This window comes from Pygocentrus nattereri, chromosome 15 (genome assembly GCF_015220715.1).
Source record: "Pygocentrus nattereri isolate fPygNat1 chromosome 15, fPygNat1.pri, whole genome shotgun sequence".
Taxonomy (NCBI): Eukaryota; Metazoa; Chordata; class Actinopteri; order Characiformes; family Serrasalmidae; genus Pygocentrus; species Pygocentrus nattereri.
In genome coordinates, this window is record NC_051225.1 from 8,353,745 (window position 1) to 8,369,803 (window position 16,059).

The window sequence follows — 16,059 nt, forward strand, 5'->3', positions numbered from 1 at the left end:
TGATTTTCTCCTCTCTCTCAAAGATGAAAGCTTTAAGTGCTGTTTATCTGATGGGGACAGTTTTGGTGGTCTACCAGGTCATGCAGATGTTTTTCTGAGTAGTTTTTAATTATGTTTGAACTCCAGTTTTGGAAACTCCTGTTTTTTCACTTATTTTGTTTTGCCTTTCTCCTTTCTTGTGATCGTGGATCATCTTACATCTAATCTCCTCAGAAATATCATGGCAAATGAATAACTTGTCTGTAAGGGCTGTTTTGACTGTAAATGAAGGGTGGTCACAGTACTGCACACGTATACAGTGGAGTGGCTAGTGTTTACTGAAGCCTACAGTACTGAAGTCCAACTGTAGCTACAGTTGAGTAAATATGCACAGCGAGACAGTAAGAGACTGAGTTCAGGTCTATATCTGTCTCCCTGTGTGACTGACAGACAGCGCGGCTCAGATGCGGCTGACGTTCAGTGTGTCTGGGGGAACAGGTCCTGTCCCTGCGGACACTCTCTGCTTTCCTCATAAATGTTTCAGCCACCTGACGCTAACACATTCTATACATTATGCAGGGATCCTAAACGCCGCGTCCAAAAATAATTGCTGAGCACAACCTGAGACCCCAGGGCATCCTATGAGGATACTGCTCTACCCAGACCTGTAAAAGCCTGCTTACAATACTGCACTCTATTCTGCATTCATCTCCAATTTACTGCCCACAAAAAAGAGTGAAGGAGGAAAAAGGAAAGACAGAAAGAAGAAGGAGGAAGAAAAGAAAGAAAGAGGAAGAAAAGGAAAAGAAGAAGGATGGAAAAATGTATGAAGCAAAGGGGAGAAAAGGAAGGGAAGAAAGGAAGAGGAAAGAAAAAAAGAAAGGAACAAAGGAAAAAAGAAAGGAAGGAGTGAAAAAATAAGGGTAAGCAAGAAAAGTAAAAGTAAAATAAATGAGAAAGGAAAAAGAGAGATAATACAAAGGGAGAAAAAGAAAGGATGGAAGAAGCAAAGAAAAAGGTGGACAAAAATCAAGGGAACCAAAAATTATGTAAGGAAGGAAAGAAAGAAAGGACTAAAGGAAGGAAGCATGGAAGAAAGGATAGAAGAAACAGAGAGAAATGAAAAAAATGAAGGAAGGAAAGAAGGAGCAAAGAAAAAAGGCGAGGCAAAAAAAGCAGGAAGGAAGGAAAGAAAGAAAGAAAGATAAAGAAAGGAAAGGAGGAAGTAATACATGAATAAATAAATAAAGAAAGAAAAAGCAAAATCAGAAAGAAAGAAAGAAAGCAAGGAAGAAAGAACAAAGGAAAGGAAGGTTGGAAGAAAGTACAGAAGGAAGGATGGAAGGAGCAAAGAAAAAAGGGAGACAAAATGCAAAGTAAGCAAAAAGGATGTAAGGAAGAAACAGAAAGAAAGACAAAGAATAGACGGAATAAATAAATAAATAAAGACAAAAAAAAGAAAGGAGGAGGAAAGGAAGGAAGGAAGGAAAAGAAAGCAAAGGAAGCAAAAAGAATACAAGAAAGAAAGGAAGAAAAAAAGAAAGAAAGAAAGAAAAAGAAGTGAATGAAAGAAAGAGAAAAATGATTGAAAGAAGGAAGAAAGGAAGGGACAAGAAAGAGACAAAAAAAATCAAGGAAAGGAAAAAAGAAGTAAAAAGAAAAACGACGGAAGGAAGACGTAAAGAGGAACGTAAGAAGGAATGTGAAAAAGAAAGAAAGAGAGAGAAAGAAAGAAGCAGTAATGGTGTAGAAGTGATGCTCTTGCTCATCATAATTCACCTTATTCTCGTTCATAAACAGAGTGAGTGTTAATCAGAGCAGATCTGGTCAGGAGTTCACAGTAATACTCACTTAAGCTGACGCCCGTTAGCAGTAATTAATACAGCACACAGCACAGCCATGAAAGCAGCCCACAAAACTCCACCAACAGCCAGAAAAGCTAATTACAGAGGCTCCCAGAGGAAGATTTAAACCTACAGAATACAGAAAATGATAAAAGGTAAATCCTCTGCGTCTGAGAATGAACACGTGAGCTGGTGTGAACAGTGTGATAGGAATCATAAACAGCGGTGAAGCCCTGAGGATGTGTGATGTGAAAGTGAACGGTTAGCATACAGATGTCAGCGTTTATTGGCACACAGATGGATGAGCATCCTTTCAGCCTTTATTAGTTAACATAATTCAGGTATCGATTGTGTGGCTGCCGTGTGCTGAGATTGATAATGAGCCCCATGATAATCAGCATTTGTGCCCACTGACACAACGCAGCACAGCTATGACCTCTGCCATCAAGACGTCGAACGAATGACAGTGGCCACGGCCTATTAAAAATAATAAAGGGCCCATATCCTACTCTTTTCTTGTTTTTTAATGTTTCCCTGAGGTCTCTTCAAGTTGTTTGTGTGGGTTCATGCACAAAAACAGTCACAATTTGTGCGTACATGAATTATACACGCTGTTTATATAAATGTACGTTTAATATATTGTTATTGGTGCCCTGTTTCATATTTTGCTCTCAAACCAGGCTGAAACACTCCTTATAACTTCAGAGACTGAGTGGATGAGTGAAGCTACGCTGCTGCAGACTGAATAGACTTATGTATCACTGCTGTTGGAGCAAGGTCTCATATGTCCAAAACATTACCTTTACAGGAGGAGGATAAAACATACCTTACTTTTAATGGAAGTCAATGGAACCTGACATTTTCCCAAGTCATTTAGGCCAATTATTTCCACTCGTCATGAAGTTTACACACAATATAAAGGGCAACAGTTACTTTCAATTTATTTCAAAAGTTGAAAATGACAAAGCCACTGGATGGATACAAGTTTCTTTTAAGCACAATATTTATAATTCTTTAACATAAAACAGGTAAAACCACAATATTAAACATCTATAAGCTCAGATCTCGGAAAATCTTAAGTGGCTCACTGTTCCCTATACAGTGCACTACGTGAGTTATGAGTTATTTTGGATTTTACACCCAATTATTGTACTTTATGTCCAGTATGTATTGTGCACACAAAGGTGAATCCAAACTGGTTCTTCGTCACACTGTGCACTGTTTAGATGCGGTTACCATTAAAGCTTACATACTGCACTTTGTAGGGAGAAGGAAGCTATTTGAGATTCTGTCTGAAACAGTTGGTGGTAGTGTTGCATCACTCGATCTGAATACTGCACGCTGATTGGCTGAACGGATTTATCGGGTTCTGCTCGACAACAGCGCCAGAGAACTCGTAGAGAGGGGAATTACCACTCTGTAACGCTTTCTGGGTTTCTCGAACGCTAGAGGGCGCTCCCGATGGAACACTTGAGTACAATCATAGTTTAAAATGCTTAAACATTTTTAATATAAAATAATACAATAATTTCTTGAACACTGAACAGCACAAAACATTTAATACCGTTGTTACATTATCAAATGCTTTTGAACTCGAGTTACAGGAGTTTAAAGGTGCCTCATGTAGGTTCATGATATCAGTGAGTACGAACAGCCAATGAGCTGCTCCACTCACCAGTCAGCACTCAGTAATACTAGCATCCAGCTCCCCAAAACCCATTTGCTGTAGAAAAAAAGAAAATATACAGGTATGTTTTCTTGCTATTTTAGTGAAATACAAACTTCTGCTTTCTAAAATTACAGGAAAGTTCTGGGTTACTGTTTAGAAAGTAAGGTGGGACCCCTCGGGCTTTTTGCAGTCCTGTTTTGATATAATGGGGGAAATAGGAAGAGGCCAGGCTTTTCATAAAATGGCTACATTGACGTTTGACCATTTCTGATGTAAAATGTGAACTTGCAACACCATGACAATGAAAAATAACGGCTTTTGTGACAGGTTCATCTATCTATCTATCTATCTATCTATCTATCTATCTATCTATCTATCTATCTATCTATCTATCTATCTATCTATCTATCTATCTATCTATCTATCTATATACAAAATCAGTGAATTCATAAGGGGTTTGTGTAGCAGGGCTGAAGGGTACTGGAGTACATTGTTTTGAAACTTTGAAAATGTTTGTATATCACATCAAACTCATATTTAAAAAAAAAAAGTGGTGAAAATGTGGTTTTCCATGATAGGAGCTCTTTAAAGTTCAGCTTTTCTCGCTTCTTATGTACTTTGAAGCAGAATGAAGCTGAGCTGCTACACGTCTGTAGCTGTCCTTTGGGCTTTTGAACATTCTGGCCTCAAGTCTGTTTTGGCATGAACACCCAAAGGCAACTAATCTGTTGACATTTGCACAAATTAAGTCAAATGAAATAATACAAGTGTTACAGGGTAAGTGGTTGTAGTTTTTCTTCATTTCTATTACATAAAACAGACTTTTCGTCTTGTTGTGATTTCTACAATTAACAGATAAGCTTATTATATAGGAGATTTTATCACCACAAACCTACTACAGTTTTACACTGACAGCAAAAGCCCTTATTTCACCCCTTATATCAGCGGCTCCCAGTCCTGGTCCTGGAGTATTTATTTCCGCCTCTGCATTTTACTGCTTTCCTGCCTCCATCCAGGATGGGCTTGTTAATGTCGACATGAAATCAAAATGGACCTTGGTCACCTTGTTAATTCATATTCCTGGCTATATTAAAGAGAATTACAGTTCTAATTAATTCTAATTGTACTTTAAGTAGGACTTTTGAAGTTTATCCATAAGTCAATGGTTGAGATAAACCCAGTCATTAAACAGTCGTTAAAGTTATAAAGAGTGGTTTGATCTGAGTTCATGGTAGACAAACTACCCAGGCTTGGTTTCTGTACAGTGGTGGTGATAGGAACCAGGGGTTGTGATGCCTACAACCCATATGTGGACCATCCTATTAATTAATTAAATAAAATAAATGAAATTAGTTCAAACTGCAGTACCACAGCAAAAATATTAAGTATTCAGACCTTAGATATTTACAGTATGCTATATATATATATATATATATATATATATATATATATATATATATATAATATATATAACTTACAGTGTGATATCTATTTGGAGGTCTGTCCTAAATCCTTGAAATAGTATTATTATTTTTTGTAATTTTTTTAAAAACATATTTGATTTCATTTAAAGTCAAAAGATTTAGATGAGCTGAATTTTTAAACTAAAAAACTTTCAGAAACTCAGAAAATTCTGTCCCACGTTTTCATGTCATCACAGAAACATAAAGCATTTTAGTCCATAGCCACAGCCTTATTTTTCATATAATATAAAAATATTAACCAAGAGCATCATGCCTCACCTCACACTCCCACCACAAAACCCCAAGTATCATAGAGAGAAAACACTCAGCTCAGATACTTTTTCCCTGATACTACAATCATTAAGATCCCTGAGCGCTAAGAAATACATCACACTGCAGAAGAAAAAAACATTATAACTTTTATTCCCATTCATGTTGATTTTAATGAGCCGATTAGGTGGATATGGTGTGTTAAAGTAGAGAAACACCAAAATGAACAGGGGTACTTTAGTACCATCAAGGTTGGGAGCCACCCACTACCCCATTGCATTTGCACTCACTGAATGTATATGAAAATCTTCAGGGCAAAATATGCCTCAACGCAGCCCCAACACACACTCACAATGTCTGAAATTACCATTCAAAAGTAAAATTTGGGAAACAATAACAGCGAATGTGCCTCAGGAGCTGCTAACAGAGAGTTAAAACTGTGTTATGCTGTGAAAACAGTGTTACTCTGATAGCATGTACCCCTTCAGCATGTGACCAATCATGGTGGCTACTGCCATTGTTAAAAAGGAATTCCACCGATTTTTCAAAATGTTTATATCATAAAAAGTAATAATAAAGTCATTCAGAGTGGTTTGGACTGAAAAGCAGTGTATTAGAGAAACTTACTGAGTCAGAATTGTTCACAGTGGTGGTGATAGGAGCCAGACATTTGAGTTTCATGCCTCTAAATGTTCTATTACAGAATGTTATGACATGAAATGGCTGTAAATATGCCGACTGATGATGGAGATATTGTTATAGTCTTCTGTTCAGGCCATGAATGGCAAAGCTTGATCAAAAAAGAAAGAAATAAAAAAGCTTTACTTGCAAAGCTAATTTGTGCTAACATCTCTGGGGGTTTCTGAGCGTCTGTTAGCACTACTACAACATTTTAGCTGTTTTTTCTCATTGTGAAACAGAATATGACCGATTGATTCCTCTGTCAAGGCCTTTAGGAACTGAAGCTCTGACATTTTACATTGACTACTAGCATAATAGACAAAGCAATCAACCAGTGAAAGCTATTGAGAGCAGATTGTAGCTAAACTGAGTCTGTTCAGGCCATGAATATCAAAACTTGATTAAAAAAACAAAGAAATAACAAATATTTATTGGCAAAGCTAATTTCTGCTAGCATTTCTCGGGGATTTCTAACTTTATGTTGGCATTAATGTAAAATTTCTGGCTGTTTTTCCTCACAAATTTGGTCCAATTGAGGAACAAAATATGACTGATTGGTTCATCTCTCAAGGCCTTCAGCTGAACTAAAGGCATGATGTGTTATATTAAATACTGGCGCAACTGACAAAACAATAATGAGAGAGCTCACTTGGTTGTATCCACTTAGGAAAATATCCAGATTGGTCAGTTTTCTGTTGTTCAAGATTTTAACCCTTTTCTTTCCAACCAAAACTTAATGATTTAAGAGTATTGTTACAATACTTTCATAGTTTAAATACAACAAGCATGATGAATCGGTGAATTAAAACTCATCATTAGGCCCTGATGGTTCCCCACAGATGTACATGGCTTATAAACTGCTCATATGACAGCGTCTTACATAATGTATGTTTTTGTGGGTGGAATGTGTCCTACTTGCACCTCAAACCAGGTGCAAATGGCTTAGTACATCTGGCCCTTAGTTCCATTTCCCTCTCTGTTCCCTGGGCTCATTCCTCCTGGCCAGAAAATGTTCTGGTCATTGCTAAAGCCCTCCTTCAGAGCCGGGAGATTCTCACCTTTTCTACAGATTGTACAGGACCCCTCTACACACTGGTCCACAAGAGAGGAGCTCTCTGTCCACTGCCGGCTGTTCCCATCCTCAGAGATGAAGCCATATCTCAGACTGATGAAGCTAATCAGCAGCTTCATTTCAACAGGGCTTAAGAAGCATGAACCAGTGTTAACTGCTCTGCCTTCAGCAATACTCATGATCCTCATCAAGCCAAAAGGCATCAAAGAGGAATTCTACCAATTTCTGCATAATTCAGTCACTGAGCTGTAAACAAAGTCATTTAGAGTGGTTTGATGTGAAATGATTCACTGTAGAGAGCATTATCGACTCAGTTGTTTTTGCAGGGGTGGTGATAGGAACCATGATGTCTATAATATATCAAATAACATCCATGTCTTCTGAGTTTTATAGGTAATATTGATAATATTGATTAAAATAGTGCATCCAAAACAATGCATTTTGATTCAGTACTAGTTTGCCTTAGAACACACTGCATGTCAATTTCTGCTATAAAAGTGTGTTTGAAACACAAAACCTTATTTCAAAACCATTTTTAAGCAAAGTCTCAGGCACCAGGCATGTACATAACCATTTTACACAATTGTCCCTGAAATTTCTATGTACAAGAGAAATATACTTTGCGTCCATGTACAGCCAGGGTGAACCTTAACTACTAGTGATTCTACTGGGCCTTCAGTTTGGGCCTCAATGTGGTCAAAAAAGAAGAAAAAAAAAACACCTCTAAGATAGTTGCTCATTTCTGATAGAGCCCAAATGGGATTTCTAACACTATATTTTTCTCAAAAAAATTGGTCCCACTTATTGGAAAAGTAAAATGTGATATGAAAAATGTGGTTAGTTTATCTTTTCACTATGCTGCCAGTTAATCTAATATGTAAGAGCTTCAGTTCAGCTTCATAACCTATAGGAGAGCTAGCCAGGAGTATCTACCTAGAAAAAAAATCTGATTGGACAATTATCTGTTGGCCATTTTAAAATTAAAATAACAGAATTATTATTATAGTTTTAACATCAGTATAATAATTATATTTAATAAAAATGGACTGCATATCACATGGACAATTGTTTTAATTGGACAACTATGTAAATATGTTAAAAAACAAAAATAAATATTATAATCTGAGACTGCACATCAAACCATGTACAGGAATGACTTCTTGTTCATCTCAGTGATTGAATTTTGCAGAAATAAAAAAAACAAACAAACAAATGGAATTCCCCTTTAATGGTGAAGTTTTGAGAAAAGTAACATTTGCTTACTCTCACAGCTCCTTGCACAAGACCGAATGAGTCACTTGAGAGTAGGCTGCCATGGCCTTGCTGTTGCAATGAAGCTGCTACAATGTCATCATCTGTAAACCACACTAAAGTTCTAAATTACGGGCCCTGTGCCAAAAGTGGAGAAAAGAAGGATGAAGACGTGTTATATCAGCCCCTCATTGCAGTATGGGCATCATCATTGCCACTGTCTATATAATCACTATCATCATCAGCAGCAGCATTAGCATAAATGTGATCGATATCGAGCTTGGCGGCAGCAGCTTCACAGAAGCTTAGCAATCAACCTTCAGTCACTTTTAGCCTCCTTGACCTCTTTGACTTCAGCCCTCACCCACTACTGGAAACAGACATCGGGTCACTTACCAATCTCACAGCTCTCTCCAGAATAGCCTTGAGGGCAAAGGCAGCTGTAGCCATCACTGTCCCTCAGGCAGCTTCCGCCATGCAGACAGGGATTCAACTGGCAAGGGTCCTTCTCCACTGTCGAAGCAAAAAAACGAAGTGTTAAAGGAAAGGTTCTGAATAAAACCCCTCTACACAATTTCCACTTTCCTAAGATGTAGTCGATCAACCAAGACTTTAGTGTTCAAATTTTGCTTCTTTTGTTTAGCACTGGAGCTACAAGAGTAACATTACACTAGACACTAGAAGTCAACAGCCACCCAAATGGATAAATACATCCCTGGAACATCTCTCAATCCGCTCAAACCGCATCTAGGTCTTCATTATGGTCATGTAGACTTGTCAATGTGATGTGGAACACAGTACGACATACTCTGAATAAGAAAACCCAAGTTCTCCATGTAGCAGCTATATTAGACAAGAGGTGTAGTGCTGAAATCTGACTCCTCTTCATGTGCTTGTATGTTAAGCAGGCAAACAGATGCAACATATGTTCACAATTTCAGCAGTTTCTTTTTAAAATAACTGTTGTATATATATATATTTATACCACGACGCTATCTGGATTAAGCGGTTAACGACGATGATGATGATGATGATGATGATGTTGTATATATATATATATATATATATATATATATATATATATATATATACACACACACACACATATATACAGTTAAGAACATAAATATTTGGACAGTGACACAAGTTTTGGTATTTTAGCTATTTACCAAAACATTAGATACAGTTGTAAAATGTAACATGAGCTTAAAGTGCAGACTCTCTGCTTTAATTTGAGAGTATTTACATCCCAACTGGAGGAAGAGTTTAGGAATGACGGGTCTTTAATATGTAGCTGCCTCTTTTTCAAGGGTCCAAAGGTAATTGGACAGTTATCTCAAAAGCTACTTCATGGGCTACATGGGCTATTCCCTCATTAATCCATGATCAATTAGTCAAGTAAAAGGTCTGGAGTTGATTCCAGGTGTGGCATTTGCATTTGGAACCTGTTGCTGTGAACCCACAACATGCGGTCAAAGGAGCTCTCAATGGAAGTGAAGCAGAACATCATTAGGCTGAAAAAAAGAAGAAATCCATCAGAGAGATGGAGGAAATCTTAGGAGTGTCTAAATCAACAGTTTGGTACATTCTGGGGAAAAAAGAGCACATTGGTGAGCTCGGGAAAAGGCATGGATGTCCACAGAAGACAACAGTGGTGGATGATTGCAGAATCCTTTCCATGGTTAAGAAAAACCCTTCACAACATCCACCCAAGCTAAACTCTCCAGGAAGTAGGTGCATCAGTATCTAAGTCTACTATGAAGAGAAGACTTTATGAGAGCAAATACGGAGGGTTCACCACAAGGTGCAAACCATTAATCAGCCTCAAAAATAGAAAGGCCAGATTAGACTTTACCAAAAAACATATAAAGAAGCCTGGAACTTCTGGAACAGCGTTCTTTGGACAGATGAAACTAAGATCAACCTGTAACGGAATGATGGGAAGAAGACAGTATGGAGAAGGCTTGGAATGGCTCATGATCCAAAGCACACCACATCGTCTGTAAAACATGGTGGAGGCAGTTAGATGGCATGCATGGCTTCTGATTGCACTGCGTCACTAGTGTTTACTGATGATGTGATAGAAGACAGAAGCAGCCGGATGAATTCTGACATGTACAGGGATCTACTTTCTGCCCAGATTCAACCAAATGCAGCAAGGTTAATTGGACGTCACTTCACAGTGCAGATGGACAATGACCCAAAACTTACTGCGAAAGCAACCCAGGAGTTCTTTAAGGCAAAGAAGCGGAATATTCTGCAATGGCTGAGTCAATCACCAGATCTCAGCCCGATCGGGCATGCATTTCATTGCTTTAAGACAAAACTTAAGGCAGAAAGACCCAGAAGCAAGCAACAACTGAAGACAGCTGCAATAAAGACCTGGCAAAGCATCACAAAGAAGGAAACCCAGCATTTGGTGATGTCCATGAGTTCCAGGCTTCAGGCAGTCATTGCCTGCAAAGGATTCTCAACAAAGTATTAAAAATGATCATTTTATTTATGCTAAAGTTAATTTACTTTTGAGCCCCCTGAAATGAAGAGGCTTTGTAGAAAAATGGTTGCAATTCCTAAACATTTCATAGGATAATTTTGTGTAACCCCTTGAATTAAACCTGAAAGTCTACACTTCAATTGCACCTTAATTGTTTCATTTCAAATCCAATGTGGTGGCATGCAGAGCCCAAATCATGAAGATTGTGTCACTGTCCAAATATTTCTGGGCCTAACTGTATATACTGCTCATTTCTGAGCCCAAATGGGATTTCTAATATTATGTTAGCTTTTTTATCCATATGTGTTTATGTAAAGATATATGCTGTGTGCATGTGAAGGGGGAGTTGTTTATCTGTTGTAAACCTGTTGTTTAACGTTGCTGTGTTCATCTAGTGATGGTGTTTTTTTCATTTGTATAGTTCACAGTAATGCTGTATTCATATGTTTGCACTGAAGAAAAAAAAAAAAATGTGTTCCATACTTTTACAGCAGTACCCAACGATTGGTGGTCTGAAGCCACACAAACATTGGCATGGTGACAGTATTACCAGCAAAAATAGATGATTATCAGAGAAGATCTTTAACAGTGTAGATCTTTAGCGGTGTATTTTTAGGTGGACAAATACCGGACAAATGCTCTGTACTGTTTAATGTTTTTGTCATGTAATACTGGGACAATGACATCATGACAATGCCATGGCTCCTTGTTTGTTGTCTATCTGTTGCGTACATGTGAATGCAGCACAAGTCATACTGGGTCCTAAACCACACTGACAAGTCTGTGCAACTTTAATGAAGACCTGGAAGCAGCTTGTGCAGGTTGAGAGGTGTATTTAGAGAAAAAATTTGGGTGACTATTGACTTTTAGTATTTGTTAGCTACATTAGCCAAATTTTAACAGGTCTTATCTCATCTACTATATGTGGGGAAGTTTTTGCTGAACTATTCCCTTAACAATTCACATGCCATAATTATTGATATGTAGTTATGTAGTGAATGACATAGACATAGACCTACACTAACATTTATATTCTCAGTGGCAGGTATTTAGCCTTTACTTCTAAGTTCTTTATGCTTGTTTCAATGACAAAAGCATGCCAAAGCGTAAAGGAGGTTTTCTTGTTTGTTTTGTTCCATAACAATAACTTTCACACAAATTCAAAGCATAATAAACACAAAGACCAATGTTATGCATTGAAAGTCCATGTATTGCAATAAGTCAGAAATGAATCCAACAAGACAAACACCTCACTGGTGATCCATACAGAGAGTTTTCTGGCAATGGTGCCTTCAACTTATTTAAAGCTGCCACTAATGTTAGTTAAACATATCAGCCAGCAGAAGAGTTTTCTGTGTATTGCCATGTTTTATATGACTGTACAAAAGGTGCACAACATTTTACTGTTGGACGCTTTGTAGGGAGCGTATATATGCCATGGGTGACCTTGAGGGGAAAGAATGATGAACATTTGATGGATATTTACTGATGGAATATTTGAAAATATCATTTTGAGGGACTGTGCATATTTCCTTGCTAAATCAGATTTCTGTGCACTATTCATTTTCAAAATCTAAGCTCAAGTTTTAGTGTAGCCAGTGTAACCGAGATGTAGCATTAAGGAAAGGACTAAAAGGTCAGGACTGTCCAGTCTGCTGTGCTAAAATTTTGAGTTCAATGAACTTTAAATAATAAATTAAGACAAATTAAGACACAGATAATTGTTCGTGTCATGCCCTCCCACTGCGTCAACTCTGATCTGCACTCAGCAAACCCCAGTCAGGCCTCTGATCACTTGCTTAGCCTTTTACCTGCCCCTGAACCTGATGTTCAGTATTTAAAGACTCGGCTGAATAAGCTCAAAATTTCCCCAATTACACTCATTCTTCCTATTCCACCAGCTCCTGTTCTACCCTGGAAGACCGTGGGGAATGAGAGGACAGGAGCAAACGGAAAGATTTCCTTCCCTCCTTACAAGGTATTGCCGGTTCTGAGGAGGTTGTCTGTGTATTTGCCCTCTTGTTTTGAACTTGAAAACGGTTTTGGAATCTCTCTGCCTTGTTTTTTTTGCTGTTGTCTTCTTTTAGCCTCAGTATTGTGTTTTGCCCTATGACTTTGCCCTCCGGTGCTTTTTGGTCTTGGACTTATATATAATATACACTGCTCAAAAAACTAAAGGGAACACTCAAATAACACATCCTAGATCTGAATGAATGAAATATTCTCATTGAATACTTTGTTCTGTACAAAGTTGAATGTGCTGACAACAAAATCACACAAAAATCATCAATGGAAATCAAATTTATTAACCAATGGAGGCCTGAATTTGGAGTCACACACAAAATTGAAGTGGAAAAACACACGACAGGCTGATCCAACTTTGATGTAATGTCCTTAAAACAAGTCAAAATGAGGCTCAATATTGTGTGTGGCCTCCACATGCCTGTATGACCTCCCTACAACACCTGGCAATGCTCCTGATGAGGTGGCGGATGGTCTCCTGAGGGATCTCCTCCCAGACCTGGACTAAAGCATCTGCCAACTCCTGGACAGTCTGTGGTGCAACGTGGCGTTGGTGGATGGAGCGAGACATGATGTCCCAGCTGTGCTCAATTGGATTCAGGTCTGGAGAACAGGCGGGCCAGTCCATAGCTTCAATGCCTTCATCTTGCAGGAACTGCTGACACACTCCAGCCACATGAGGTCTAGCATTGTCCTGCATTAGGAGGAACCCAGGGCCAACCGCACCAGCATATGGTCTCACAAGGGGTCTGAAGATCTCAACTTGGTACCTAATGGCAGTCAGGCTATCTCTGGCGAGCACATGGAGGGCTGTGCGGCCCTCCAAAGAAATGCCACCCCACACCCACTGCCAAACTGGTCATTCTGAAGGATGTTGCAGGCAGCAGATCGCTCTCCACGGCGTCTCCAGACTCTGTCACGTCTGTCACATGAGCTCAGTGTGAACCTGCTTTCATCTGTGAAGAGCACAGGGCACCAGTCGCGAATATGCCAATCCTGGTGTTCTCTGGCAAATGCCAAGCATCCTGCACGGTGTTGGGCTGTGAGCACAACCCCCATCTGTGGACGTCGGGCCCCCTCAGCAGTGGGCAGCCCAATCCGCAGCACCCAGGAAGCAGTTGGGGGTTAGGTGTCTTGCTCAAGGACACCTCTGTCATGTGCTGTCGGCTCTGGGGATCGAAGCAGCGACCTTTTGGTCTTGAGGCTGGTTCCCTAACCTCCAGCCAATGACTCCTGCCCCCCAAATATGCTAGTAACATTCCAGCATTCATTCTAGAAACCACCTGTGATACCTTAGCAACCACCTCAGACATCATATCAACCACCAAATAACACCCTAGCAACCACCTGTAATACCATAGCAACCATTTTGTAGCCCCCTAGCAACCATCTGAGGACTGTTTTAACTGGGTAATCACTCTGCATTTTCTTCAGGAAATGCACTTTTCAAGTTTGGTTATGTTATCGATCCGTTATTGTTTGCATACAAAATCCATCCTATTGTTCCTATAATGAAGAAGACGGAGGAGTCCAAGCAGGTGACAGATTGGCAAAGCTTTGCTGTCAGCAGTCTTCTCATCATGACAGATGCTTTGTGGGTAAGGACAACGCTGCCCCTCCCGACCCACCCAGCTCCCATAAATTATACGATCATCACTTCAAAGTGCCGCACGCTGCCATCTATTTTTACTGCACATTAGGGTGGTGTCCTCAGCTAATAACCACACTCCATCCTCCTTAGCTGAGCCACCACGAAACTCAGGCGTGATGTTTTTTGGAGGGTGCAGCGATAAAAGAGAGATTTAACAGATTAAGTTGTAATTACATCCACTTTTCGACGGGGGAAACTTTTACAAGGACGGCAGCTGGGCGGACGCCTTTTTCCCCGCTTTTTTGCCTTGCTCTGGGAAACTGATTAAGTGCTGTTTTACAATCTGTTTCCAGCACGGGACACAATCTGACAGTGAATCAGACACAGCACATCAGACACTGTGCACAGTCTCCATTACAACTTTGGGTGAATGTAATGATGCACATCGGGAGGGTAAAAACCCAACATGCACATGAAAAAGAATGAAAAGAAGAGTGTACTGCAGCTGACGCACTCAGGCTGATTCAGTAAAGAAGCGTTTAGTTCTCTGCGTCTTGCAAAAATCTATGCTTTTTGCCCCAAGGCATATTTTCTGTAGAAACTGTAAAACCATTTTAGTAACAAAGTCGAAGGTAATATAAAATACATTTTAAAACTGGCCACTTTGCCCACCACAAACACTTTGGCCTCCCCAAGACTAACATTTTAGGCACTCCTACATTAAATGCTTCAAACATCCATCTTCCTATCACCGCTGTTGTGAACAATTCAGGCTCAGTAGGTTTTTCAACATCAACAGTCTACAGTTCTTATCAAACTGCTCTGAATTAGCTGACTTTGAATGACGCCTTAAATACTTAATTATGCTGAAGCTCTGAATAATCAGCAGTATTCCTCTTAAGCTTTAAGCCATTTTTTAATTGAAGCACTTCACTGAAGTTCGATCCTTCCAGCCATCTAAGTGCTCAAATTGCTCAAACACCACCACTAGAAAAACCAGTATAGACCAGCATAGCAGGTCACCAGCGGAACAAGTACATATTGTGTTGTGGATGCTCGTATGGTGGTCAGTTAGAATGACCATTCTAAGTGACTAGCTAAACCACCACCAAACCAGCACTAGACCAGCCTAAGCAAGCATAAACCAGCTTAGACCAGCATGACATTCAGCATATGTTGTGTTTTGAATGTTGGTATGCAGAAATAATGGAATAACTGAAATTAAACACACATCCTATAAGAACAAAGCAGAAACATTTATCTTGTGAAGATGCACAAAATTAGACTTAATTATCTTAAGCTAGCTACTTATTTATAATTACATTAAGGTAGCAACTCATTTTTGTTAAGCTAGCTATTCTTTTTCCTTATATGAAGCTAGCTACTCGTTTTTTTACGTTAAGCTAGCTAGTGCTTTTCTTTATCTTAAGCTAGCTACTATTTTCTTTTCTAATTTTTTTATAGGTTACCTTCAAACTAACAGAAAATGTGTTTTATGTTAATAAACCTAATGCTGTATGCTTACCATTTACTGCTAAAATTTTGGATGCTCTTTGCATTAATTTGCATTAAAAGTAATTTTAACCAGAGCAGATCATTGAAGGCCATCTCAGATTCAGTTTGTAGGATTTGTGGAAAAATGGGTCAAATTTCACCAGAAAAAAGGTTGTAAGTTCAGCTTCATTTATTATAAAGTTTTAAAGTTACATCACCATCTATTTGA

General features: G+C 39.0%; 1 protein-coding gene across 1 annotated transcript in view; it reads right to left on the reverse strand.

Moving 5' to 3' along the window:
• The window catches only part of ncanb (neurocan b), a 235,380-nt gene that overhangs the window by 79,767 nt on the left and 139,554 nt on the right, over nt 1-16,059 (reverse strand). The window contains exon 9 of the mRNA XM_017701362.2: nt 8,626-8,742. Coding sequence (XP_017556851.2) covers nt 8,626-8,742 — 117 coding nt within the window. The remainder of the gene's footprint in view (nt 1-8,625; nt 8,743-16,059) is intronic.